This window comes from Apteryx rowi, unplaced genomic scaffold (assembly GCF_003343035.1).
Source record: "Apteryx rowi isolate R43461 unplaced genomic scaffold, aptRow1 scaffold_80, whole genome shotgun sequence".
In the NCBI taxonomy this organism is placed as follows: domain Eukaryota; kingdom Metazoa; phylum Chordata; class Aves; order Apterygiformes; family Apterygidae; genus Apteryx; species Apteryx rowi.
This window is the reverse complement of record NW_020451094.1, coordinates 827,353-853,416: the sequence shown is the minus strand read 5'-3', so window position 1 is coordinate 853,416 and position 26,064 is coordinate 827,353. Positions and strand designations below refer to the sequence as shown.

Below are 26,064 nucleotides of genomic sequence, written 5' to 3'. Positions count from 1 at the left end.
TTCCACACATCTCAGTCTGCAATCAAAGTCAGGGACAGGCAAAGGTGGGGAATAGCCATGGGTGTCTGTGGTACAGCAACTGCCCACTCCCCAATAAAGAGTCATAACTGAAGTTACTGCCGACCTTGAACTCGGTAACATGCAGAGATTAATTGTATTCTCTTCCTCAAACTACTGAATTCCAAAACAGGCATTTGAAAGCTTCGAACAAGTGAAGTAGCAAAAAGCTTGAAAAGAAAGCACAAATCCCAATGCCAGATGTTTATTTCTGCAGGATGGCCTATGAGATTAGTGACAAGAGACAGATTTCTGGTCTTTCAAATCCTTACAAAAATCCATCTATTGGAAAGGCTGAAGCCCAAGAAGGAGATAAAGCAACAATGCTTGGATTCAAGGTAAGAAAAAATAACTTCTGTTAGAGTGAGAGGTGATTTTGAATCTCTTACCTGCTGAACGTATCTGTCTGTAGTTTTCCACATATAATAATATTCTATTATGCTTGTTAAGGACTTCCATGGGAGCTAGGGACAGAAAGGAAAAGTAACAGTCATTGCAGGGAGCACCACACAGCCGCATGGAAATCGCAAGATTCCTCTGACTGACTGCAGCAGAGTCTTGCTACTACTAACCCTCCTAACAAAAAAAGGACAGTGTCTGAATCTTCTAACAGCATTAGATGCTCATGGGTCCTATGTTAAACTAAATGGCCTTTCAAAAGATGGTGCCTTCAGTGTAGAAGCGGAGCAGGTTACAGGTAAATTTTCATGCTGCATTGGCTCCACTGTCTACCATTCAAGAGAGGCACAATGTGGAAGAAAGCCCCACTGGCTCAGACGCTCCGCTTGAGCGGCAAAGACCCAAGCAAGAGCCACAACTACAGCATCGCAGTTCTGATTTGCTCGGTTTTTATGGAGTTAGACCATTTAAAATAATAAAAATAACAGAATTGTGCCATGCCAACTCTATTCTCTGCATGAAGATCTCATCAAGACCAGAGTCCTGTGCTGCTTCCAAGTCCCTCTGTCTAAAAGATTAGAGCATGGGACAAGCTAAAGTGAAACTGCTTGTTCTGTTGCAGAGGACTCAAACAGTGAAACAGCAAAATTTGGCTCTATTTACAGCACTCCATCCAATCTGCAGGCTGAGCACCTAGGGTGGAGCTTTGGCCAAACTACAGGGATACTTCCCTTAGATCCTCAAGATTCATTTTTTTAAATTTTCCAAGGACCCTTTCTGAAATAGTATTATAAAAATGACTGAATGTTCACGTTTCAGAAGGCCCAGTACTTACTCTCCTTCAGACACAAATTAATCTGAAGGCAGCTAGGCTGTCACAACACTTTCCTAAATCATCTCTCAGTTGTACTGGAGCAGACAACTTTTAATTTACATCTCTGAAGGGAAAGTTAYCATCTGTGATTTGAAATTCTGACTGTACAGAGGGCTGTCATCAGTATGAGATCTCCTTTTCCCCAGTTTACAACAAGACACGTGCTCCAGTTCAGAGCCCTCTTCTTCAGACTGAAGAAAAACAAGGTAGCTTAGACATAAGCTGTAAGCCAGCTCTGTCACTGGTCAGAACCACGCACCATGCGGCCCTCATTTTGCATACTTACAAAATCTTGCTGAATGTCAGTGAAATCTTTTCCATATTTTTCTAGTGCTTCCTCAAAGAGGTTTGCCTCTGAAGCAGACCACTCCTCCATCTCATCTCTGCACAGCACTGGCCCACCCTGTGGCACAAGCGCAGAGATCGCCTTGGAAATGTCATAGACATTTTTGTGCAAAGTGTCCATAGCGTGGAACTACATGGTAATAAAAAACAAACATAAGGACAAACATTCAGGGGAAAAAACACTGAGAAATGAAACAACCATAACAAAAATCATGTACTGAGATTTGAGGGTGAAGTATTCTGTATCTACACAAAGTCAGTAGAAGCTTGTTCAACCTCAGACTCACTGTAACTATCAGTGTACAGGTCTAACATTCACTAACAATAGTGGGATTTTTGGAACAGGAGGCTCTACATATCCATAGTTTCTACTTCATCTACTTCATTCTACTTCATCAGCGTAGCACACCCGTTAAGGAAACGCACATGATATAGCCCTGGCTCAGCAGGACTAAGCAGCCCTGTTAGGTTTCATCCACAGACGGGGCCTCAGAATAGGTATCTGAGGGTATATTGTCTAATAAACTTAGCCATGCATTTTTTTTTGTCAAACAATCCACTAGATTTTCATACAAAAACAAATATTTAATAAAAGCAGCATATACACACAAACAACCACAAAGGCCTCAAATCCCAAAAAGGAATTAAGTCAGGTCACATAGCATAGCTAAGAAGGAAACAAAGAATTACTGTCAGGAGCAATTACTCCTCAGAAAGCTGAGCTACAACTGTCTGCAACTTGCGATTTGCAAGAGGTAGCAACATGCTGCGAGAGAGAAGAAATGGTGTTAGTAAATGAAAGCTTGGCTCTATTTCTTGATTTCTGTAGTTTTAATTAGGACGTTGTTTGCCTTTCATCATACCAGAATTTTGTGCACGGGCACAATTATCCTGCAGTGTTTTATCCTAGAATTTGCTCTACATATGATTTCACATTACTCCAGTTAGGAGGCAAGGCTTTGATAACAGTACTCCAGAGACTTCAAGAATTTTATTCACATTTGCATTAAATTCTCTCTAGCACAGAAGTTAGAGTTTTGCCTTTCCTCTGTCTATTCATAATCATTTATGATTATAAAATATTAACAATATCGATCACCACTCCTTAGGTACTTTAAAACAAAGCTCATGAAAGAGAGGAACCAGCTCAACTTAAGTTTCTTATCTGACTGAAAGCTTTTTCCCCAGACGATCTTGCCCAAGAGTGCCAGTGACAGTCCGTGGCGTTGGGGAAGTGATGAGAAGCGGCATTCCGACATTACAACATTGCAGACAGGCAAATAATCATTCACATTCTTTTCAAGACAGCCACTAAGCCCGTGGAGGAGATGGGCTCAGTAGCATGTGGTCAAAACATTTTAATAAAATCAAAAATTCTGGTAGAAATATACATGATGGATCAGAGGAGTCACAAGGCCAGATAAAGTTACTTCAAATGTAAATAAAGGACTCCTTTACAAAGACAATATCTGGACCACAGTAGGCCACAATTACAGTCCATCTGCCCCTCTACCTTTGCCAACTGCTATTGCAGAGGTGAATATTTTACACCTCCTTTCAAAAAACTTAAGATCCTCTTAAAATCTTACCAGTGTGATGTCCCTAGAGGCTGCTGCAGCACTCATGTGCAAACTTGGCTGTCTGACAGAACTACTGCAATCTAGTGCTCGGGCAAATGTACCGACAGACCTGAAAGAAATTAAACAGAGCATTAACTTTGCATGCAAAGCAAGCATAAACATAAACACCCAACCAACACTTCTTGAGATTAGCAGACTCCATTTCTCAGTAACAAGATTATATGGTTTTGCTCTAGTTCTGAGCCAGAGACCATTTTCCTCAGATGTGGTTTGTTATTATGAATGCTTTACTTGACTTAGTTCATATGGCCAAATAGGCTTAGGCGTAGGAGGGGAAACGGTGAAAGACTCGAGAATCACAAATGGGTGGTTTTGAGCTGTCTTATCCCCTACCTCTCAGAGGCTCTCTGAAACAAGGTTTAACAGAAATTGATCATAATCAAGCTTTATGAACGGCAAAACCTTTTCCACAAAAGCAAGAGTAGTGCTTGATTGTCCAAAGGTACAAAGACAGATGCCAAGGCCAGACAGAAGGAAATGCAGCAATCCAATCATTTTTCTAAAAGTTTCAGACAAATTAAAACAATTCTTTATTTTAAAAGCATAATATAATATTTTATAATAATATATACACGCACAGTATACAGCCTGCATTTACACCAGGCTCGTATGGAAGAAAGGGAGAGGCATTACAGAAATTCTCAGTGACCCGCAACAGAGAACGGCCCTGCCTCAACAACTACAACAGAAAAAGACTTTTTCAGCCAGATCACTTCCCCAAACTAGTTCACAGTGCAAAGAGGAACAAACTCCAGTACCAAACAGTGCAAGAGTAGGAAAAGAAAATATGTAAGCAGTAGTTGTCATCAAATACATATTTTTGGCCAAAAGTCTCTCAGGCTTCCCCTACCCATGCTCTCAGCCAGGCACCCCTTTCCAGGTTCCCGGTGAGCTACGCTTCCGGCCACTCACCCCATCCCTGCCTCACAGCTCACCCTCCCCAGCTTCAGCTGAGCCGATACTTCTTTCTGTAGGATATAATTATAAACCGGACCACTTTGCTGATTATGGACAACAGCAATCTTTATCCTAATCTTTTCAGTGCCTCCGTTTACAGCATGAATCCACAAGCAGCTGTAGCAGCACACCAAGCAGGCAGCAGCGAACAGCCAGAGCTACCTAGAACAGCTTCACTGCCAAAAGTCTACTCGCGCCCCATCACGAAGCAGCTCCGCGGTCACTCTAAACTGACCCACGTGCAAACMCCCATCCACAGGGGCACTTCCACCCTCTTGCTTCCCGCTAGATCCTCCCATCACCGACACCAGAGTACTGCGTGGCTGAGAGGCAATTTGAATTAACCCCACTGAAAATTAACCCAGCAAACAACAAAAAAAAGACAAAATAAGGGAAGTGCTCAGTGTTTTGGTGGTGTCCTGTACTTCACTTGATTAGAAGTGCCTGCAAAAGTGCACCCTTGTCAAGAAGGGACCCATAAGAAGCAGGAACATCCTTTGCTAGAGAGTTACTCCCAGCTCTCCCCATCACTCCTTCATCTGTTTTTTCCACCTTGCTGGTGGAGATGATCATCTCCCCACTTTCACCCATTTCCCTATGCTCATCTGATCAAGTGGAATTAATCTGTTGTACATGAATCAGTTTGTTCAGCAAGTTTCACTCTACTGTTGGTGCAGGTCAAGGGAAACAGCAATATACAGTGCAAGCAGCACAGTGAAACTTCCAAGCATGAAATTTGATGGCAATTCCCTGGTGTAGCCATAACACAAAGGATATTTTAAGGTCAATTTAAAAAAAAAAAAAAAAGCCCAGACAACAAAAAGGACCTGTTTAACTAAATGCAAAAATGTGCTAAGTGATTTTAACTAGCAGATTTTCTCCAATCTAGACAACGGTTAACATTTTTATCTTAACTTAGCTAGCCAAGTTTCACTCTTGGTTCCCTGTTTTGGAACTCACACAACAATGAAGCAGCCATGCAAACCTTTTAAAGTTCCTCAAAACAGATCAGCTGGTCAAAATTGCCCAAAATTTATAATAATGGCAAGTTTGATGTTCAGACTACATAGAAAATCAATTTCCTTGTACTCAGAATTGTACGGCACACACATTTCTCATCTTGTGCCCTTAAAATGCTGCATTTCACTCCTCCATCATTTTCCTCTATTCATTTTTTTCCTCCAATATTTCCCTCAAGTTTATATCATTCAACTTGTTGAATGCATTTACTGCTCTGATAAATGCGCTCTTGTGGCATCATTCAACAGTTTTGATCAGAAGTAGAGCACCCTGATCAAAACAATTTGTCCAGACAAATTCTTACATATAAGTTCTAGTGTTGCCTCTTTAGAGAGCATCCTGTTAACTCACCCCACAATGGGCCATAGAGAAAATTCAACATGATGACTCAAGAGGGAAAGTCAAGATGTCCAAATGAATCCAGGCCCAATTCAGCAGTGTCTGACAAGTAGATTTAAGTTCCCGCTTTTCAGGGCTAAAGCCCTTGGCTGAAGACAGCTGCTCTGCAGTCAGGGCCCACATCTATCAGATACCATGGCCAAAGAGCAGAATTGCGAAGACCAGCAAGCCCACTACTTCTAGTAGCTTGTAATTCTGCACACCCTTGTTGTACCTCTATCCAACGGTAACTTGCTCCACTGACTAAACACATCTGTAGGCCCAATTATTCATCTTCTCACACTGCTTTCCTCCCACACTTCCAGACAGTCCTACAAACTTGCCTAACACACGCAGTACGAATTTGAAGAGTATTACCATTCTTCTTTGACGGTTAGAATTATTCAGTCACAGGTTGCAATGGGAGCCTAAAATTTAGTATATGCTTCTGTTCATATAAACGCACAACAGTGTAGAAGTTCAACAACATTTTAAAAAGCAGAAATTGATGGACAAAGATTGCTTCAGGCTGCCACCAAAAACACCAAAAAAACCCACCATACATTTTCGCATCTAGCATCTCTACAGATTTGCAGGCTTTACTTTATTGGGCCTACCTACTTGAATCTAGGCATTAGAAAACACCCAGACTCCGTCAAGAAAATGTTTTATGAGACATCTCATCTAGCAAATTATTATTGGATGTTGAAATGTCATTGACTTAAAGGGAGAAAATGAGCAGAGTAATGAACCATCAAGAATTTAGTTCACTGGTCTTCTGCACATTGTCCAAAGTATTTGAAAAACCTCACCCATTACGGGATAATGTTTATATGCCATTTGCTTTTACTTTATGAAAGTTATTAACTGTGAAACGTAAAACTGCATAGCTGTTCCGAGTCATGCAACTCCCTGCAAAGCATGCAAAACATCCATCATTTCAAAACAGAGCACATGAATCAAGCAACCAAAACTAGCTTTCACATTAGTAAAGCACAAAGAACATAAGTGCTAGAAAAAGAAGTGTTATTAAAATTTATATATTCAAAGAGGGAAAATGCTCTTACCGTGCTACCACCAAGAACTGGTCTATCTGCTTGTCTACTAGCGGATTAAAGGCTTCCCAAACTTTTGTTTCAAGCTTCGACTGATCTCTTCCATCATCCTCGCCTGGTTGAAAAGCAAGTTAGAAATGTTTGGTGTGACTGTTTTAAAATAGAAGTATTTTCTAAATTGTCTATCTCACAATAACTCAACTGCCAAACCATCTCGGATTCCCTGCTTTACAGGCAGTAAAAGTTAAAGTTTCATTCACCCATTTGCCTCCGGCAGTATCAGCTGTACTTAGCAGCTGGACAGACACAGCAGCCCAGCTCATCTGAATCAATCAGATCTTCAAGAACTGGTTTCACAGGGCACATATAATGGGAAACAGAGTATGTCTTTCTCTGAACAAGACAGTCTCTCCTCAGCCCCTCTCCCCAGTTTCTCTCTCTCCCCTCTAACTTGCAGCACTTCCAGAAAAAGAGACATTTCCAGCTGCTCTGATCAGGCAAAGAGTAGCTGGTTGAACTGCATCAGCACACTGTCTAAGGGGGAGCTCAGGGCAGACTCTTTTGCTTCTATTTTCCTGACTCTACACAAACCAAAATACCCTGAAAAAATACAGGAGCTACTGAGGCCTTTTTTCTTTTTTTCCTCCCTTTAAAACATCTGGAGATTATCCTTCTCCCAAGCCCAGTCTTGGCCTGCTGAGGAAGAGAATGCCTTTCAAATTAGTTCATCCTCACTTCGGAGGCAAGCCGAGTTGCTGAATAAATACCAGCTTCACAGGCAAATTAAACAAAAGTCCTGACCAGTCCATCTGCCTGTTCTAACATTAGGCCAACAGTATCAGCAAAGCTCCTAAGCAAAGATGGAAGTGCTTTCTTACTTTCACATCTCTGCCCACATAGACAATTTGGTGAAGGTCTTTCCAAAGTGGTTCACAATCCCTTCTGTTTTGGGAAGAGGATACAGAGGAACATATCTCTGTGCATCACCTGGGTCTCAGAATGGAGCAAGTAGATACTTGTATCCCCATCCCTCTCAGGTTTTACACACACTTCTGGATCTGTAGGGTAGTGCAACGACAAATCCAAAATAAGCTACTCTTCAGCTCCCTGTTCCTTAGGCCAGGCTCCTCATGCTCCTTCTGCTCTATGATACAGCAGGGGCAGGCCAGGGTCTCACAGCACGTTCAGACCAGCAAATTATTCCTCCTGCCTGTTCTGTAGGTGAGAAGTCTAGGCTGGCAGCCAAGACTAACGGCTGGGGAGAGGGCTCTTAGGAAAAAGGCACCCAGCAGTAATGGGCAAATTGATGAGGAGAGACAGCATTTAACTGGTAATAATTTGGGAGGAGCCCTTACAGGGAAGTGATACTTGATTAAAAACACAAAAGGCTTTTATAGACATGATGGAAATTTGTGCTTCCCATGGAAATTCTGAAATGTCTTAATAAAAAGACTGCAAGCTCTAAGAGAGCCAATTAATTCAATTTGTTTCAATAACTTTTATGATCTGGACAAATGCCCACTTCAAGACTGGTTTTATAGATAACTAATTGCCTTCACTGGGCAACAGTTTCAGTCACTAACAAATCAGGCCCTCACTCTGCACGTGACCTGGGGATGGAACCTCCGTGGCCCATACCCATGCCAGCTGCACACGTGGAAGTGGCCATATACAACATGGCCTTTTGACGATTTTAAATAAATCATGGAAATTACCCTCTTTTAATAAGTCTGTTATGTCTGCCTGGTATCTGTTTCCAACTCGAATTTCTCCTTTATCAGCAAGTAGGGTCTTTTGTTGAGGATCATACACTAGTGAATAAAAGAAGAAATCCTAAAAATAAAACAAGAACAAGAAAGTAAACAGTATTATTAACTTTTATTTTAAGCTTTGCAGACATACTAGCAAGCTTCCAAGTTTGGTTTTGCTACCTGTATAGATAAATATCAGGTGAACAAACAATAAACAAAGCACCAGTTTTAAAACCCAATGTTAAATTCTGTCACTTTCTTTTACATTGACAGTGTAACAGCTGCCCTCAAAAAACAGCAGTTCCCTTAATATAAAATCGTTACAGTTAAAGTGAGCACAGTTCCTCTTGCACAAACAAGGCTCTTGGATCAAGAGGGCCAAAAGATAATTTTCAGTAATACCAGCTATTTTAGAACATACAATTGCACTTTCCCATATACCAAAATAGCAGTAAAGAGATGCTAGTGATTTATCTGCCCAGAAACACTGATACAAATTAAAGCATAACTACAAATTGTTATAGCTGTACCAACAAAATGCCCCAGTGAGACATAATGCCCCAGACAATCTTGGTGGCCTATGCTGGACTCAATTCAGTGTGACAGCATTTATCGTGTGCTGGGCGACCCAAAAGGGAAACGGCACTGCAGACGTGCCCTCACAAGTGAGGAATAAAGGGGCAGGAGCCCTTCCCTCAGCCTGCTGACTATACTCTTGCTAATGCAGACTAAGATGCAGCTGACCTTCGCGAGGATGCACCACAGACTCATGTCCAACTTGTTGTCCACCACCATCTAAGCTTAAATTGCCATGTGTCCTCCTACTCATTGTTGGGTGAGGAAGAGGGGTAGTAAATTTGGTGGTGGCAGCAACTAGCTGCAGGTGGTAGTAGATTAATTTGTTGCCTTTGGCTCAGTCAGTGAGGAAAAAGGCTAAAAAGGCTGTTTGGCTTCTGTCACCTGGGAAAGTATGTAAAATAAAAGTTCATACCAGAATAAGAATGACCAGCCACGGTGGTGAAAGAAAACAACCACAATTGTAACTCCTTCACTACGTGATACAAGTGATTAACTTTTTTGCACAGATAAGTATTTGGCTATAGTTACTAAGTGGCACATCAGAGCCCATGTGCAGTCTATGAAAGAACAGTGTGGGATCTGGGGCAGGAAGAGAACTCTGCAAGGTTTGTTGTTTCACGTCTTATCATAACCTCTGTTCACAGTAACACCACCACTGGGAAGAAGAAACGTTTCTGGGCAGAAACGCAGGATGTGCCGTTTTTCACATCTCAAGCTTCTGGCTCTAGGCGGCCTGCTTAGTATCTCTCATTCCATGCTCGCCTCATTTTCCCTTCCCCTGTATTTGCATGTCAACAGCAAGAAACAAGAATTAAGATAAAAACAGCATCATTTCAAGCCCTGTTTATCTTCACGAAGAGGAGGCGGGGAAGTCTCCCAATCACTCGCACAAAGCCTGAAAAAGGAAGAACCACTGCTAGTTTCTCCAATAATGTGGCAAAAGTTCTGTGGGCTAGACATTCAAAGCTACATATTACTTCTGCTTCCATAGCCCTGCTCATTGCACACACTCATCTAAGGCTGATGCCAGAATGGTAAAGTCTCCCAGGTTTTCCCGAAATGTCTAACACATCTTGCATCCAATCACAGAATTGAAGAATTGAAACACAGTAGCTCTATACTTTCTGCTGCAATTTAATAAAGTCACCATTTTTCAGAGGAGATCAACATCTACGAAAGGAAAAAACAGCAAGCCAGCCAAACCTGCTTTGCTACTTGAGAATGTACCGCGTAAAAAGATGTCACCTATAGAGCACAGTACGAGGCAAAAGAGAAATCTACCCTGATCTCCTCCAGCAGAAAACATATCTCATTTCCCCAGAGTGAAAGCAGTAACTTTAAAGGTAGGAACAATCTCACGTTATATCATGATAACAGGATAAAAGTCATAACTAAGGCTTGGCAACATACTGTTCTAACACCCAGTCACATCAGCTTGAGGGCTTAGAGGGGGGTGGTGGACCACTGGGTTTCATCCTAAATGAATGACATTCTTGACAGCACTGGATCCAACTCCCACAGGCACCAGGGTCAATTTACATCAACCTACCAACAGAAGGGAGCTTCAGAGTAGATGAAAGCTCATTTATATTATAGCTGTGTAAGGAAATCTGGGTCTCTTGCTCCCTGACACACACAAAGTTCAAGATACTATAATATTTTGAGGATGTATTGTTGCATAAATAAAATGTAGAAAGAGGGTCTGTCTTGCACGCTTCCACATTATAAATATAGTGAGTGTTTTATTTGTTCCAGCTCCAAAATACCTAACTGTAGGACAAAGTATATGCAGTGCAACAGTAATGCTTTTCAGGCACATTGCCGAGCAAACGTACAAACCAAACACTGTAGTATACTCACACTGTGGGCTCCAAGGAAGGCCAGATTCTGCAGGCAGTTTCTTAACACTGTCTTTGTTGGACAGGGAAAACTATTGATTGTGCAGGGGTTTCCTCCTATGATATCTGACGGATGCCTTATTATATCTCCTTTACACATTATTACTGTGTATTTAGTAGGCCAATGAGAATCATGTGATGAAACATCCGAACAGACTACATGTTTCTGATTGCTGTTCTTCCCCACCCCTTTTTGGGGGCAGGAACAAGGGAACGCAGGGGAAGGAAGGGAATAGTCTTCTACAAAATAAAACCCATCCTTCTCTACTGGTCTCAGATGATCTCTTTATATCTCGTCCAGTTTAGTCTTGGTTCAAGTGTGGGTAAAAGAAAGACTGTGGTCCAAATGTGGGTAAAAGAAAGACTGTGGTCCCCAGTTAGAACACAAGAGCACTTCCATCTGCCTCCATAGCAACATGAAATTCAGCTGATGGAGACAGACTTGGATTTCTGAAGACATTAATAAACGGCAGTTTAGTGTCAATGCAAACTATAGTCTAAGGAACGGAGCAGTTCCTGGTATACTCCAAAGGGCAAGGGAGCTTTTGATCACCACTAAGTGAAGAGAATCCTACATGACATTTTTCAGGAGTTTCACAAGAGCAACAATATTCACAAATAGCAAGGTTCTTCAAAAACCTCCAAACTCATTTTAGCTGTCAAAACTGTATATGTTGCTATTGCAACAGTGAAGAAAAAGAAGAGTTTTCTGTTTTAACTTCAGATCCCAGAAAACATGCTACATGTTTGGAAAAAATCAAAACGACCTGCCAAAAGTTAAAATTAAACCATGACTTTCTGCTTCTCCAAAGTGTTATACAGACACATATGCTCAGAGCTTCCCTACCCAAGCCCCTAACTACCAGTAGCTATAGCCAAGAGCCAAAGCCAATAAGAAACTGCAGAAAAATTGGCTCAAAGTGAAAGTACAGTACAAAATTAGTGGTTAGTTCATTACAGTTTGCAACCTTACTTTCATGAAGTCACTTGGGGTGAAGGGGGAATATGTTTTAACTATGTAGCATTTTATTTTTAGGGGGTACCAAAAGGAACAGAAATGCCAGACATCTACCCAGCAGGCAAGTTTCACACAAGCCCCTGCATATATCATAGCGGGGCAGTAAAATAAATGGGGACATATAAATAGCTTCCTGCAGAATAGGGAAATCTAATGCTCCTGCCCTTCTCTTGATCTCCCTGAGAATTTAGTATCTACTGGAAATTCAGGTTTTCCAGTTGCCTTTTTTTCCCCCCCTCTCTTCCTCCTATTCCTCACTTTTCCTACTACAACCCCAGTTTTGCCAGGCACAGCAGTCAGTGCTGCACCCCTCTTCAAACCCTTCCTCCCCCCTGAGTATTTAACGTCCTTCAAGGTAGACAGCCTTGGGATGAAAACCCACTTTTAATGGTCATGATGTACAAGAAAACAAACGATAGATTCCCTAGAACTGCTTATACTTTATCGACAGAAGCCATGTTAAAACACACTTTAAAAGCCAAGGGAGAGTTAATAATGGGTTCAGAACAATACCATCCACCGCTATGAATTCACTGGGCAACAGCTACCTCCTTTTCTTAGTCTCTTTACCCTCCACCCAAGCACATTTGTGCTCTTGAGCTTTTAATTTCTTTACCATCTGTCCCAAGCTAGTTTGCACCACAGTGAAGTACTGTGTTAAGTGACAGGAGACATTCAGGAAACTCTCTCATTCTGTGAAATCTCTAAGTGCCTGCTCAGTTTAAAAATAACCCACATCGCTCAGCTTGCATACTGAGAGTTCAAAAGGATGAAAAAGAGAGATATCTTTCCATCCCTACATCTGCAACTGAGCAGTTGCATGACCATAGGAAAGACAGCTCCCTTCTCTATGTACCTACCTGTAAAACTGGTGATAATGAAAGTGTTTTGGGAGCTACTGAGAAGGAACACTGCTCAAGAGTTACATACTAGCAAAATCTAAACTAATTTCAGTGTGATTAGCTTTTGCTTTCAAACTGATGTATCCTGTGCTGGTAATGAGCATTTCTGAATACAACAGTCCCCGCTTGACGCACTACCATTTGGCAGCCCTGAGCAGATTCGACATGTTTTTGGTTTAACATTCCAAAAAGAAGCCTGACCACTTAATCCCTTTGCTTTGTTTAAAGTTCTCCTCAACTAGAGCATCAGATTAATTTTAATCTTATGTTTAAATAACTACTAAAGAAAGTTTAAAAATGCATTTAAAAAGCCTAACTATGAGGCAGACTACAGTATGCACTTTGCAAAAATGACCTGTTTTTTCCTTGTTTCTTAAAGGCCAGTTAATGACCGTTACCCTACTGTTTTCAATTACAAGATTTTCTCTCTTGTATAACAATTAAATATTTTCAGATACAAATGTAATGCTTGCAGATGTATTCAAATAATAATATACCAAAATTGGTTATTATTCTTCAACATAAAGTTTGAAAAAATATTGCTACTAATCTCCAAAAGTAAAACCCTCAGATTGTTAAATCAAATTCCAAGACTGTCTAATCCAGCAGCAGCAGCCCACAGAGGCCTAACCACAATTAAAGGTACATAAATGTATTAATAAAGGATTACAGCTGAAAATGTTTAAAATCACAATACCACCTGAAAAAGTAAAACAAGATTTAAAGTCTGAATAGTGATTAACAGTTCAAGTCATTTCAGTTTCAACTGTTCAGCCTGAGGTACTTTTAAGGAGCCAGATTGCTAAAATTTCAGCAGATGTCAGAAATTAGCTGACAAGAAGTTTTTCAAGGATCCAAATGTCTGTGGTGGCATATGAAGAACTACCGGCAAACATTTTGGAGTCCTTTAAAAACCTATACATATGCTACTCCTTGTTTCAGATTTTGAAGCCTGAACAGTTGGTGGGTTTTTTGTTGTTTTTTTTTTTTAAACAGTTTTTATTTATGAATCAGTGAACTCAAAAATGGGTAACGAAGTTCCTCATAAATCTGAGGAGAGATCAAGCTTAAACCATATTAGCATAAACCTCTAAGATTTCAGGAGAACACAGACATACAGAATTGCAATACACTGGCTTGCTTCCTTTTCCACGGTTACCCCCTCTCGTACCCTATCCTGTCAGGGGGCATGAGCCTCTGCTTGAACTTTGACTGCCAGGCTCATGAGCAAGTAGGGTTCTCTCTACAGCATAAGGGACTGCTTACCATCACAAGGATGGAGACAACAAATCTTGCCTGCTAGAGATGCATCAGAAGGAAAATGGTATTGAGCCTAAAGCTTCCCATTATCAATGCCCATTACCCTTAAGAAATGAAAAAAGAGCAGCCTTTGAATTATAAGACTTGCAAAAACCCACCAATCTTAAGTTGTGCCAAAATAAACTGTTCAAGCTTGACAATTCACAAAATGGGTTCATACCTCCCGTTCCAGATATGATTTAAGGGATTCTGTCTCATTTAACAGAGTAACGCTGCATTTGCCTCTAAAAAAAAAGAAAGAAATCACATTTTAGGAAAAAAACATGCATCTTAAATGTTTGTGTGATGCACAAAATGGTACTACAGAAGTTTTGCACAAAATTTATTCTTACATTGAAGCATACTTGAATAACCATAATGGCATTTGGGTTTTGAATAAAAAGCATTGGAGGAAAATAGCCATTACCTAATGTGTGTGGCTGGCAGAGATTCCAGCTGCCGTGAGAGAAACAATTCACGATGTCGCAGCTGATGCTTCTGCTTCTCTGGTAAATCAACCATTTCTGGATTTTCCATCTCTTCTTCCATTTCTCCTAGTCATAAAGAGACAAATTGAACATCAAGAACACAGGGCAAGTATTGATCCTTGGCCAAACAGAATGCACTGCTCCATAACCATTGATAAATAAGAAATGGGCACAATACACAGATGAAATCTAACTTCATCTGAATCCTCATATTTCAGTCAGCTGAACAATTAGATAATTAGTATATAGCCTTTAAATTATGTCTGTGAATAATTCTAATTGGTCACCACCAGAATCAAAGCTTTCCAGGTACACACAACTCACACTAGCTAACCAAGCTGCAAGTTGCACCAAAATTTGCTGCCAACAAAACTCCTCTAAAAAGAGCTGCTCTTAGAGACCATCACTGCACTGTCAGCTTCATCAGGGAGAAGCTGACACACAACAAATGAGGCAGTAAAAGTGAAGTCTTTTCTCTTTGCCAGGTATCAGCAACCTTATACCCTATTCTTCTTTCAGAAAAGAATCACAGCCACAGACTGTCCCATCCTGACTTCAACAGCTTCTGAAGGAAACGCTGACTGAAAAGGTTAGTTCTTTCATTTAGTGTATTTTCTTCTGTCCATCGCAACCACAGCCCATAGATCCCAGTCACAAGATTAACTGGAATGCAACCAACTTGCCTTGCAACCAACCCTACCAACCAGACCACAAGCATCTGACCGTCTGCAGGAGTGTCTGCAGGGCTGCTGCGTTTCAAAAGCCTCCCCTGTTCTGCGGGCAGGATCTGTGATCTCCGACTGAGCTACGCTATCCCCATTCAACCATTTTTTAAATGAACGCCAAAGTAAATATATGAAATCACATCCACACTGATACACAACTGATCCAAAACATCTCTAGGCATCTTCTAGAAAGAAATAATTATCCTTATGTTTTGTTTTCATTAGCAAGTATCCTCTCAATTACACCAGATAAAGCAGTTGTAGGCAAAATACTCCAAGGAAGCAGCAAAGCTTCTCCATGATGAAGGACTGCAAGAGAAAACACCTGACTTTTCCCTTCCCTAAGAAGTAAAGGCAGTTACTATATTTTCCAAAACCATGGAAAAGTTTCCCAGATTGTAGCAGAGTGAGCTATAGAGTCCTGTATAAGAATAGTAAAACTCTAATTTTATTTCAGCAATACTCTCAAAGACCAGGCTTATGCTTGCAGCTTAATTCAACAGTTGCTGCCAAGAAACCTTTCTCTAGATACAGGCACAGCTGTGATTAATGTACCCTTAAAGATTAGTTACCCATAATCCTAAAAGTTATCCCAAAAGAAAGTAAACAAAAAATATATCTGCATTTTATAAAATGCTAAAATGCATTCAGTTTTAAATAGGCCACCATTATGCCAAAAGGGGTGACTGAAAAACAACCAACCAACCAAAAAAGCCACCCCGCAGCCCTCAGGTTCCACACAATTTATCACTTTGTTTTACTGTCCTGCAAGTAGACCTGTGGTTTATATGCGCCTCAGGTAAGCAGCTCCAGCAAGAAAGCAAAAGAAAAAGAAAAAGGAGCGTAATTAAAGCAGACTGCAACATACAATAGCTATTATACCACAGAAGCTGTTGAGCATACAGCAGCATGCATTTACACTTTAATATTTTCCTAGGACACAGAATTTACATTTGTGCCAGTTTCATGGTTCTGCAGTTTACGTACTGAAGTGAATTCTGTTTTAGCTGAAAATTAATATTGCGGCTGCTGACCTACACTATAAATACACCAGCAGTAATCCACAAACAAGTCAGCAAGTTTCCAGCTAGCTTGTTTGAAAAGCTACGGACACAAAAACGCAAAGGCGTTTGCGTCTGCACTTCGGGTTTTCACAGAACGAGGCCAGGGCACTGTGTAACGCAGGAGAGAGACTGTAAGCAGCAGCTTAAAATACTTAATACCTTTGGGACATTTAACAGCCTCAAGCTTTTAAAAATTACCCTCTTTTTAAACATATCAACAACTATTTGCCAATAAAACCTACAAACAAAATGAAACCAACTAGCAAAACTGAGGTGATCTCAGGGACTGCATCACCATCAGCTAGGATCATCTTCCGACCGGTATTTTATTTACACATCTAGCTTTTGTAACAAAACAAGGAAGGTGGGAAGCACACATTTTCTTCTCATGCCAGCTCTGCTATGCGCAGCCTTTCAAAATAAAAAGGCACAATCCACTTCAAAAGACAGCTGTTTCTACAGGTAGCAAGGAACACCCCCTTGCTCCATACACATAATATTGCCACAGTTCCCAAAGCCAGCGGCAGGAAGAAAAGAGAAAAAAAAAAAAAACAAAAAACAAAGCAGCTCTAAACAAGTATCTTCCCTCTTTTTTCACAGACATGATTTAGTACCAAAAGAATGAACCTGACAAACCCCTTCTAAAGCAAATGCACACAGCAAGAACAGAGGATTGAATCCAGCACAGGGTCCTGCGCGCCTCGCTGCAGTGCGGCCAGACCAGCTCTGCCAGCACCAGCAGCAGGGGCACCCAGAGCTCTGCCCGCCGGCGCTGCCCTGGCGCGGCGCCTGAGGCCAGCCAGGCCCTCGCGCCCGGCCTCACCCTCACGTACCTCAATTATTCAAGCTTTCTCAATGAAGTGGACTTTATCCTAGAGAACAGTGGTTCCCAAGAAATAAATGGCCATAGCCTTCCCCCCCCCCCAAAAAAATATATATATATATGTGTATATATATATATACACACACACACACACGTATATTTATATATATCTTTTCAAACAAGTTTGCCTGCGTTCATGACCATACTACAGAATACATGCCGAGGGAATGCAGTAGATGCAGTATACTGGGACTTAAACAAATCATTTAATACACTCATAAAGTCTTACTTCAAAATTAATCTCTCTGCTTGATAGATGCGCTCATGCAGATTTAAGACTAAACATTTAGTCTTAATACAAACAGTAATACATCAGCTGTGCTGAAGTAGCCAATGGACTGCTGCAAGGAGTGTGTTAGATTAAGTATTATTTGATGGCACTATTTTTAATAGCACTTTAAAAAAAGCTCAGAGATGATGTTCTGTTGGAAACAAAGACAGGCAGGTTGGTCACAAACAGGGAGACTCATATGAAAACTAATATATAGGGGGAAAAATTATCAGAAAGAGTAAACATGGAACTGGCAGGAGAAACCCAGGGGGCAGAAGTCGTAATTCAGAAAGACCGGGCATATGAGATGCCAAATTAAACATCAATATTTGCTAGACTCCAGAAAGAATAGCAATTTGATACAGATCAGATTGGGCTCTCCACAACCTCAGAGGTAGAGAGCACCAGCCCTTTCCCTGCAGCCTCTGTGTTGGGTCCCACGAGCTACTGCAGGGCAGAATTCAGAAGAGCCAAGGCAAACAAGATACAGGAGTTAGGTTTCGAGAGCTCACCCAGAGCTACAGCCTAAGAGACAGCAAAGTCTATAGTAACAGAAGACTTCGTTAGCATGGTATCACTAACACCACCACTTAAAAAGTGAAAAAAATGAGGTCAAAATAGCAGGGGAACACAAAAGTCAGTGCTACTGACCTGCAAAACAGTTCCTTCAGTAGTGAAGGAAGCTTAAACTCTTGGTAATTCAACAGTTCAATTCAACAGCTCTGAAGGACGTTGTAGAAATGACGCATTTGAAAAAATTAACAGTATAAAAACAGATTCCCTCTCCCATGCCTAATTTCTAATGGTCTATATTAAGCCTCCTAGCCTCATTTATTGTCTTTCTACCAAAAGCTAGACATTGATTTATAGGTACGAGAAATAGGGTGGAAGTTTTAACAAACTGAAATCCTTATACTTGGACAGTTTAGAAGGAGTTTGCCACATGATCAAGACATCTCGTAACAATCCCTTCCAAGAGTTTCTGTGAGCCTCCTGAGCAGCCAGTCATGGCCACTATTGCAGGCAGGACACAGAGCAAACAGGCCCTACTCCTGGCACTTCACCTGTTCTTTCCTTGCCACCCTACCCCCAGAAGAGGAACTCACAGTTTCATCCTCTCAGTAACAGAGTCAAAAAGGTCATTAATGGATTAGTGAATACAGCTCCTCTTAAATCAGCACGTGTGGTGYGGGGAGAAAACGGAAGCGGGAATAAAGCAGCTAAGAACTCATTCATGAGGCTACAGGCAAACTGCATTCGACCAACTAGTGTTATTTAAAAAACAAGCTTCATAGACCTGAAAGTGCTTAGACACACAGGCCTCATGCAACTCATGGACTGATTGAGTAATGACACCTTACTGCTGCAAGACATTTATTTTTAGAAGCTCTGGCACTTACATAGACATGTTGCCATATACGCCTGGCACCCAAACACCAGCTGCTGAAAGCTAACCATAAACCTGTCAAAAGCTACTCCTGCTGCCCAGCTGGCACTAACTACTTGGTACTCCAGCTACCACCAACTACTTGCTCACTGATTTCCAAAGTGGGACTATATAAATATATATATAAAGTGTATGTGTGTATATATGCATATATACGTGTAGGTATATGCATATATACATACATAAACACACACACAGTCACAGCACCCATTAGCAGTTTAAGGAGTCAACTAGAGAAGTCAAAATGCTCTTCTCTTTCATCAAGTTCTACCTGCACTTTCATTTGCATAGAATATTCTATCTTAACCTATTACAAAGTCTTTGAGTAAGCACATTAAATAGGAGTTTTCTCCTGGTGAAGCAGGTTCATTTCAGAAACAGGTGGAGAAACTCCCTAGAATAATTTGCAAGGTGATTCAATAGGCTTATGAATAAGAAGTGCAAGCAGTGTATGGAAGCTATTATACAGCCGTAAGATTTATAAGACGGCCCAGACAAGCTTTATATCATGTGATAAAAATAGTAAGATCACAGATCGAATCCAGGAATCAGGTTGCATACATCAGGTACTAATTTACAGTCTCCAACTACAGAATAGGTAGCTTCCAGCTCATTTTTCTTCTTTATAAAGAGTTATGAGAAAACACACCATATCTAAGTTTTTCCTGTTTCTAATGTCTGATGGGTTATATCAATATAAAGAGTAAAACTTTTTTTAATTATTATTTTTATTAAATTTCATAATCACATCTCTTCACTTCCCTTGAGAGAAACATTTATTGTAAAATAGATTTTATTTTTATATATATATTTTATATATATATAATGTTCATGTTCTTCTGTATTTGCCCAATATTTGTTTATCTCACTGCACTGATCCCAACAGTAGGTCTAAAATAAAGGCATCTTAGACATAAGACTGTGTGAATCCAGAAATGTCTGCAGTCAGAAAGCTCCATTAATCAGCTGAACAAAGGCAGTTAAAAGATCAGCGATGCAGATATGTACATCTACTGCAAATGCATTGAAATGAGGCAACAGGAGACTTTATGGAAATGAACTCAAAGTCAGTGACAGTGTTGAGCATCTTTACTAGAATCTTAATATGATGAAATTAAATTTTGTGGATATCATGCAGGATGTAGATTTTTTCCAAAGTAAAGAACTAACTGCTACCCATGAGCATACTTTTGCTCTCTTCTCGCTCCTTGAGAACAGAAGCCACACAACCACACATCCATCTAAACAAATGGAAGTCATTTAGTGGCAATTTTATTCTGCACCAAAAGGAAACATAAAGGAAAAAAAAATTAGTTACTAGTGAAATTTACACTAAAAGAGAGCCCTAGTTTTTTCTGGTGGCTTTATTAATAGGATTGTTCTACAGAGGAATCTTCCTGTCTTTCAAACAGATATGAAAATGAACAATTATTTGTTTGCATGGAGGAAAAAAAAAAAAATCCTATCACAAAAAAAAAGATCAGTCCTTTCAGGTTCAGAGAACATTTACTTGGGTTCAAAGAGAGATTTTTTCAGCCTTGAACATTGCATTTCTTTGAGTCATTCCTACCTGCTTCATTTATTAAATCTACTGAAGTGAGACACAGATGAAGTAATCAATAGTCACGTTGTTTATGGTCAAGCTTCTATTAAGCTTCAGTATTCTTGGATAAAATGAGTACTACTGCACCAAGATATCAAAAAAGCTTTACCTGCTACCACAGTCCTGCAGCACAGTCAAATCTCATCTCAGTGCCACATGACTGCTTTCCAATGAACAGTTTTTACTAATGCAATAGAGAGACTTGGACATAAAAACTACAAGAGAAAATATTCAAAATTATCAATAAGGAGCTAGTTTTGCTGCATTTTTTCCCAGTGGCATTACAGTGCTGAAAACACAGCAAGACATTACATTCATTGTTAAAACTAGCTATCTGATTTAATCTCTGTGCAGCACAACTATGCAGATTGGTATTACATATGCATCACAGCCTATGCATGCATATACTGAGAAGTATATTAAAAGACAATGATGCTTTTTTACCTAAACTGAAATGTTGATATATGCAGATCTGATTGCTTCTCTTTCATTTATCTGTGTGCCTACAGGAAAGCCTTTAATTACAAGGATAGATATGACTATCTATCCATGCTTTTTGCCAAATTTTAGCAACCTAAACTCTTAAGTCTCCCATGCTTCATTATTAACAAGCAAAGTCAGTTTAGTAACTCTACCTGCTTATTTTTTTCCCTTTGTAACATACCTGCTTTGGTAACTGTTGTTAGTGCTATGTCTATGACCTCGCAAGGATGGGATGAGAGGGACACTAAGCTGGCAGAGGAAGGTGTAATGAAGCTCAATCTAATCCTCACTAGCAATTAGAATAGAGTCAAACAGGCTGGAAGCATCCCAGATAAAGTGCCCAACATCACGTTAAAGTTGCACTAATTATCCTCCTGGAGATGGATATTCCTCTAGAGAGGTAATTAATGCACCAGGCTCACACCATTTTAATTGAATTTAGAATGCACGTATCTACAGCAGCTTCTCAGCTGTTTCACGTGCTTTTTTTGAGCTACCTCAGTGTTTCTGTAAATTCTTGCCTTACAGATTTACACAGGCAAATATCTAATCTATACTTGCACACTTCTACTTTTTTGGACACCCTTTCTAGTATTTTTAATCTGTTCTCTAATTGAAGAGAACTGTAACACATTTGTTTTAAAATAAACAGCCATCTCCACTCAACTAGGTATCTCACACGTCTCCAATATGCTTGACAGAGGAGTGTGACAGCAAAAGGTAACAGAGCATTCTATAAAATAATAAAACTGAGAAATTAGTTACACAATGAATACATGCGAAGGAGTAGGCTTTAGTCTCCAAGTAAGATTGCACAATCTTTTGAATTTTATGATCAGTTTCAAGACCTTCTTTTTCCTCTTTTTTTAAACATAAAGTAACAATAGTACTCAAGACAGTCAGGGTTTTCAAACCTCCATTTGGTTTGAAGCCTAGAGATTCTTCTTCTTCTAACAGAACGAGCTGAACACACACACACACACACACACACACACACCCCCAAGATGTCCTAAAGTTTACTAGTTTTTAAAATCTATTTACTGAACATGTTCAGAGGAAAACTATGTCTCTTTAAATTTCAATATTAGTAATGTTTTTCAAAGAAAATTCCTGTTAACCGAACTGGATGTTTAAAGTTGGCTTCCTATGTTCAGGCTATTTGATTTACTTGGAAGGAAAGTTTACAGTTTTTATTTTTCTCTACCAATCAAAAAGAGCATTCCCCCCTTTCTTACATTACTTCTAATAAGCTATTTACGCTCCTCCCAAAAACTACAAAATTCACTTTTTAAAAAGAAAAAAAAAGACGACACCTTTATTCAGCCCTAAATGAAAACTTCTGTTCCCTCCACCATGATAACTAAACCACAAACCATCTAACTTTTCACATTTTCACATAGCTTTTATTGGGGGGGGGGGGGGGGGGGGGAAGGTCAGCCAAACAAATAATGCAATTCATTGGAGATGGATACAGGGAAAGGACATTTTAAGTTTATAATATTGGTACTTGCAATTGCAGTATCAAATTTCTACCCAAGTTTGGAAATTTTGTGTAGAAGTGACTTGAACACAAACAAGCTTACTTGCATGTTTGTCTGCCAATACAATAAGTGTACTTGATATGTCTCTTCTTCTGTAGAAACAAACCACCTTTGCTTCCACATTTCCATTGGCAGTCTGAAACAGGAAAAAGAAAAATTGAATTGAGCACAAATCAAAACCTAAACTGTATATACTGAACTAGAAAGCTTCATAAATAATGAGCAATTTTGCCACACGGGCTATACAGGATCATCTTCTAGCATCTTCCAACTGCACAGACGTTTGCTAACATGCCAACTCCAATGTGATCCACTCTAGGGTTTCGAGGGTAGGGAAACTGAGCTTGGTCCTTTGCTCCTAATTCTTTCTGCAGGATAATCACTTTAAGCAGTTACAGATATTTCAAGGGGTGAGAAAAAACACTTACCTGCAGTTACAACATATCAACAGGCCACTTTGCTACTTTTCAGGGGATGCCTGCATTTACCAGAATGCAAAAAGCATCTTTAAAATCCCAGTAAAAATAACCATGAAATATAACAACAAAATACAGGCTTAGGTTCAGCTTTGTTTGCCAAACTCAGAAGGACAATAGAAAAAGCAAGAAAGAACCTAGTCACTACTATCTCTACAAAAGAAATAGATAACATTTCCCTTTTCTGACAGCACTGACAATATTCTTCCAGATAAACAATAAGCAACTTGAGAATCATTCCAAAAGAAGAAATAATGAAGCTACAGCAGGCAATCAACTCTACACCAGTGACAACGTACAAAGAGGTCTGAATTTCGGGTATTTTTTTCCCCTTAAAACTCTTAAGATGAGATAGGTGATGAGTTTCTTGTAAGACAGTACCTGACAAATTGTACCTGGCTTTATGCCATTCCTAGAGGAAGTACATCTACTGGCTTTTAACAGACCCAGCCAGTGAATTGTCCCTAAAATAAATAATGGAAATGTAACTTAAAGTGGACCCTGCCATTGAAGAGTCTTCGAAAACCAGAATGAAGACACACAGTTTAATAAACTAGAACACTGATACATAAATGCCCTTCCAGGAAGCCTCCAAAAAATTGATGGACCAGCAATCTGTCCACAAGGAGAGAGAAGAGGAAAAAATAAAAAAAAGCACTGATATATACTCTAGCTGATAAAATATGGAGGAAAAACTTAATGTCATATTTTAATGAGAGTTTTCCTAACACAAATAATAAATATATACACGCACAAATATTTTTACTGGTAGCCTACCAGTTTTTGGTGCAGCGCCTGTAGAATTTCTAACAAAAGTCTTCTAACCTTCTCAGATAAATCATGCAGAACTTTTACCTTTGTATTATGGTTCCTCAAAATATAAAAGTCAGCTTGTTAAATGCAGACAGCTACAATGCAGAATTATCCATTTCAGTTAATCGTCTAGACTCCATTTACACTCAATGAAAGAAGAGGGGGAAAAAAAAAAAGCAACTCAAGATATGATTTATCTCAACCAGAAATACCCATTTCAAACAGTATGGTCAGAGAAATCACAGCCCAAGCAAGCCTATCTTCCTCCATCGATGATAGAGTGAGTTTAGGATGACTAGCTTGGCTACAGACATCTACACTATGTACCTCTGAAGTCTGGAAAGGCAAGATGAGACACCCAGGCTGAAAGCACCATTCTTTTTACAAACTTGGGTGGGGAGGAGCAGAAGAAACTTTCCTAGAAGGCAACCAGCAAGTCTGCACCCTTTAACTGATGAATTACAGCTATTAATATCACCTGGATATGGATCCCCTTAACCCTCTTCAGGCACAGGATATCCAAAGGAATAAAAGAAAGGCAGTTCTCCTTCACTGGGAAAAAAATATACACATTTATCCTCAGCTTCCTAATACATAGGACAAGTTCTGAACTTCTAATGCTGAGACAAGGTAGACAAGTTCGCCACTAGCTAACCATTTTAGGAGATCATTACTATTTCCGCAATGGAAGAGGCACAGAGTATTTCTGCAGAAAACCTGCACTAAGAGGAGGGGGTTACAAGAGTGCCGTAGTCTTCATATTGTTTATCTGTCATCATTCAGAAGAGTAAAATTTATCAATAATAATAATATAAAAAAACTATCAATTTATCGTGTTTTTCCAGGACTGCTGGCCAAAGGAAAAAGCCCTCCTTTAGCCACTTGATTTAAATTCAAATGCAAAACAGCAGTGTTACATTCCTTCTTTAGGGGCTGCAATAGACAAGCTGCTATACAACTTCAGAAAATAGCATGTTTAGGGCACAGTTAATGGCTTCAAAATAGTCTTCCCTCCACATTTAGATAAAATTTCTGCATCAAGGACTTCAGCTGGATTCCCACATGTAACATATCATGCTTCCTTTTCAGAGCCAATGAAAAGGAAATTTGGCAGCCAAAATACACTGGCCCAAAGGACAACTAGGAAAGACAAAATCTGAAGAAGCAGATAATAGTTCCAAATCTTTCTGTTGAGTGAGAGTCTCCCCCAAGAAAGTTCGAATTACAAAGCACTTCATCCTCTTGTCAAACTGATATTTATCTTCATATCACATGACCATGGCACAAAATCGAAGAACTGCAGAAACATCTTGCCCTACAGGTGGCCATAATCACCTTGCAAATGACCTGTAGTTGACACACTGTCCTTTCATGCCAAGTGAGAACAATCTAGCAATTCTCAAAGTGTTCCAGAACATTATCACAACAAAAGTATTTTTAAGCTGCTAATTACCAGACAACTGCTAAAGAACCATTTTGATTTTAATCAAATCAAACAGATCATACATTCAATTGCCTCCAAAGACTTGAGGTGAAAAAATAGTAGTTTACCTTATTGAGTTCTTCTATTCTTCGTATCAAATATGGGTTACTTGAAGAATTTTCGAAGTAGACATAATCTGACAAAAAAAAAAACTTTAAAATATGAACTGCTAAAAATCAAATAATGTCACATGTATACCCATTAATGACACCATATCAAATTCATTTCTTGCCACAAGCAGTATTTCCAATGCCCCCACTAAATTCAGGATTGTAAGTGAGGAAATACAAACTCTAGGCTACTATTTGCTAGCCGAAGATACAAGGAACATGCATTAGTGCAATCTGAAAGCCATAAACTCACTTTCAGAAATGGAGCTCTATTGCTTTGCTTTCTCAGTATACAGGCTGGCAATATGATGATCTTCCTCCTCCCTCTGATCACATTATTTCACTTCGATCACACTGTTTTCCTTACTTGCTTCCCTTTCTTTCATAACAAAATTTAGCTGCTTCCCCTCACCAGTAACATGCTTATCCTTCTCCCCCCAGTTCAGCTCCAATCTACTGCCCATTTACTTAGACTATGAATAATCTCATTCTTTCTTTCTCTGTC

The 26,064-nt window shown here is 39.8% G+C and overlaps 1 protein-coding gene across 1 annotated transcript in view; it reads right to left on the bottom strand.

Annotated features, from left to right (window-relative positions):
* MTA1 (metastasis associated 1) overlaps positions 1–25,626 on the bottom strand; it is a gene marked incomplete at its 5' end in the record, with an annotated part of 75,181 nt that extends 49,555 nt beyond the window's left edge. Inside the window, 10 exon segments of the mRNA XM_026089197.1 lie at positions 447–521; positions 1,617–1,805; positions 3,265–3,364; positions 6,738–6,840; positions 8,441–8,558; positions 14,354–14,417; positions 14,600–14,726; positions 22,720–22,813; positions 25,518–25,602; positions 25,604–25,626. Coding sequence (XP_025944982.1) covers positions 447–521; positions 1,617–1,805; positions 3,265–3,364; positions 6,738–6,840; positions 8,441–8,558; positions 14,354–14,417; positions 14,600–14,726; positions 22,720–22,813; positions 25,518–25,602; positions 25,604–25,626 — 978 coding nt within the window.
* Between the last annotated feature and the right edge of the window lie 438 nt (positions 25,627–26,064).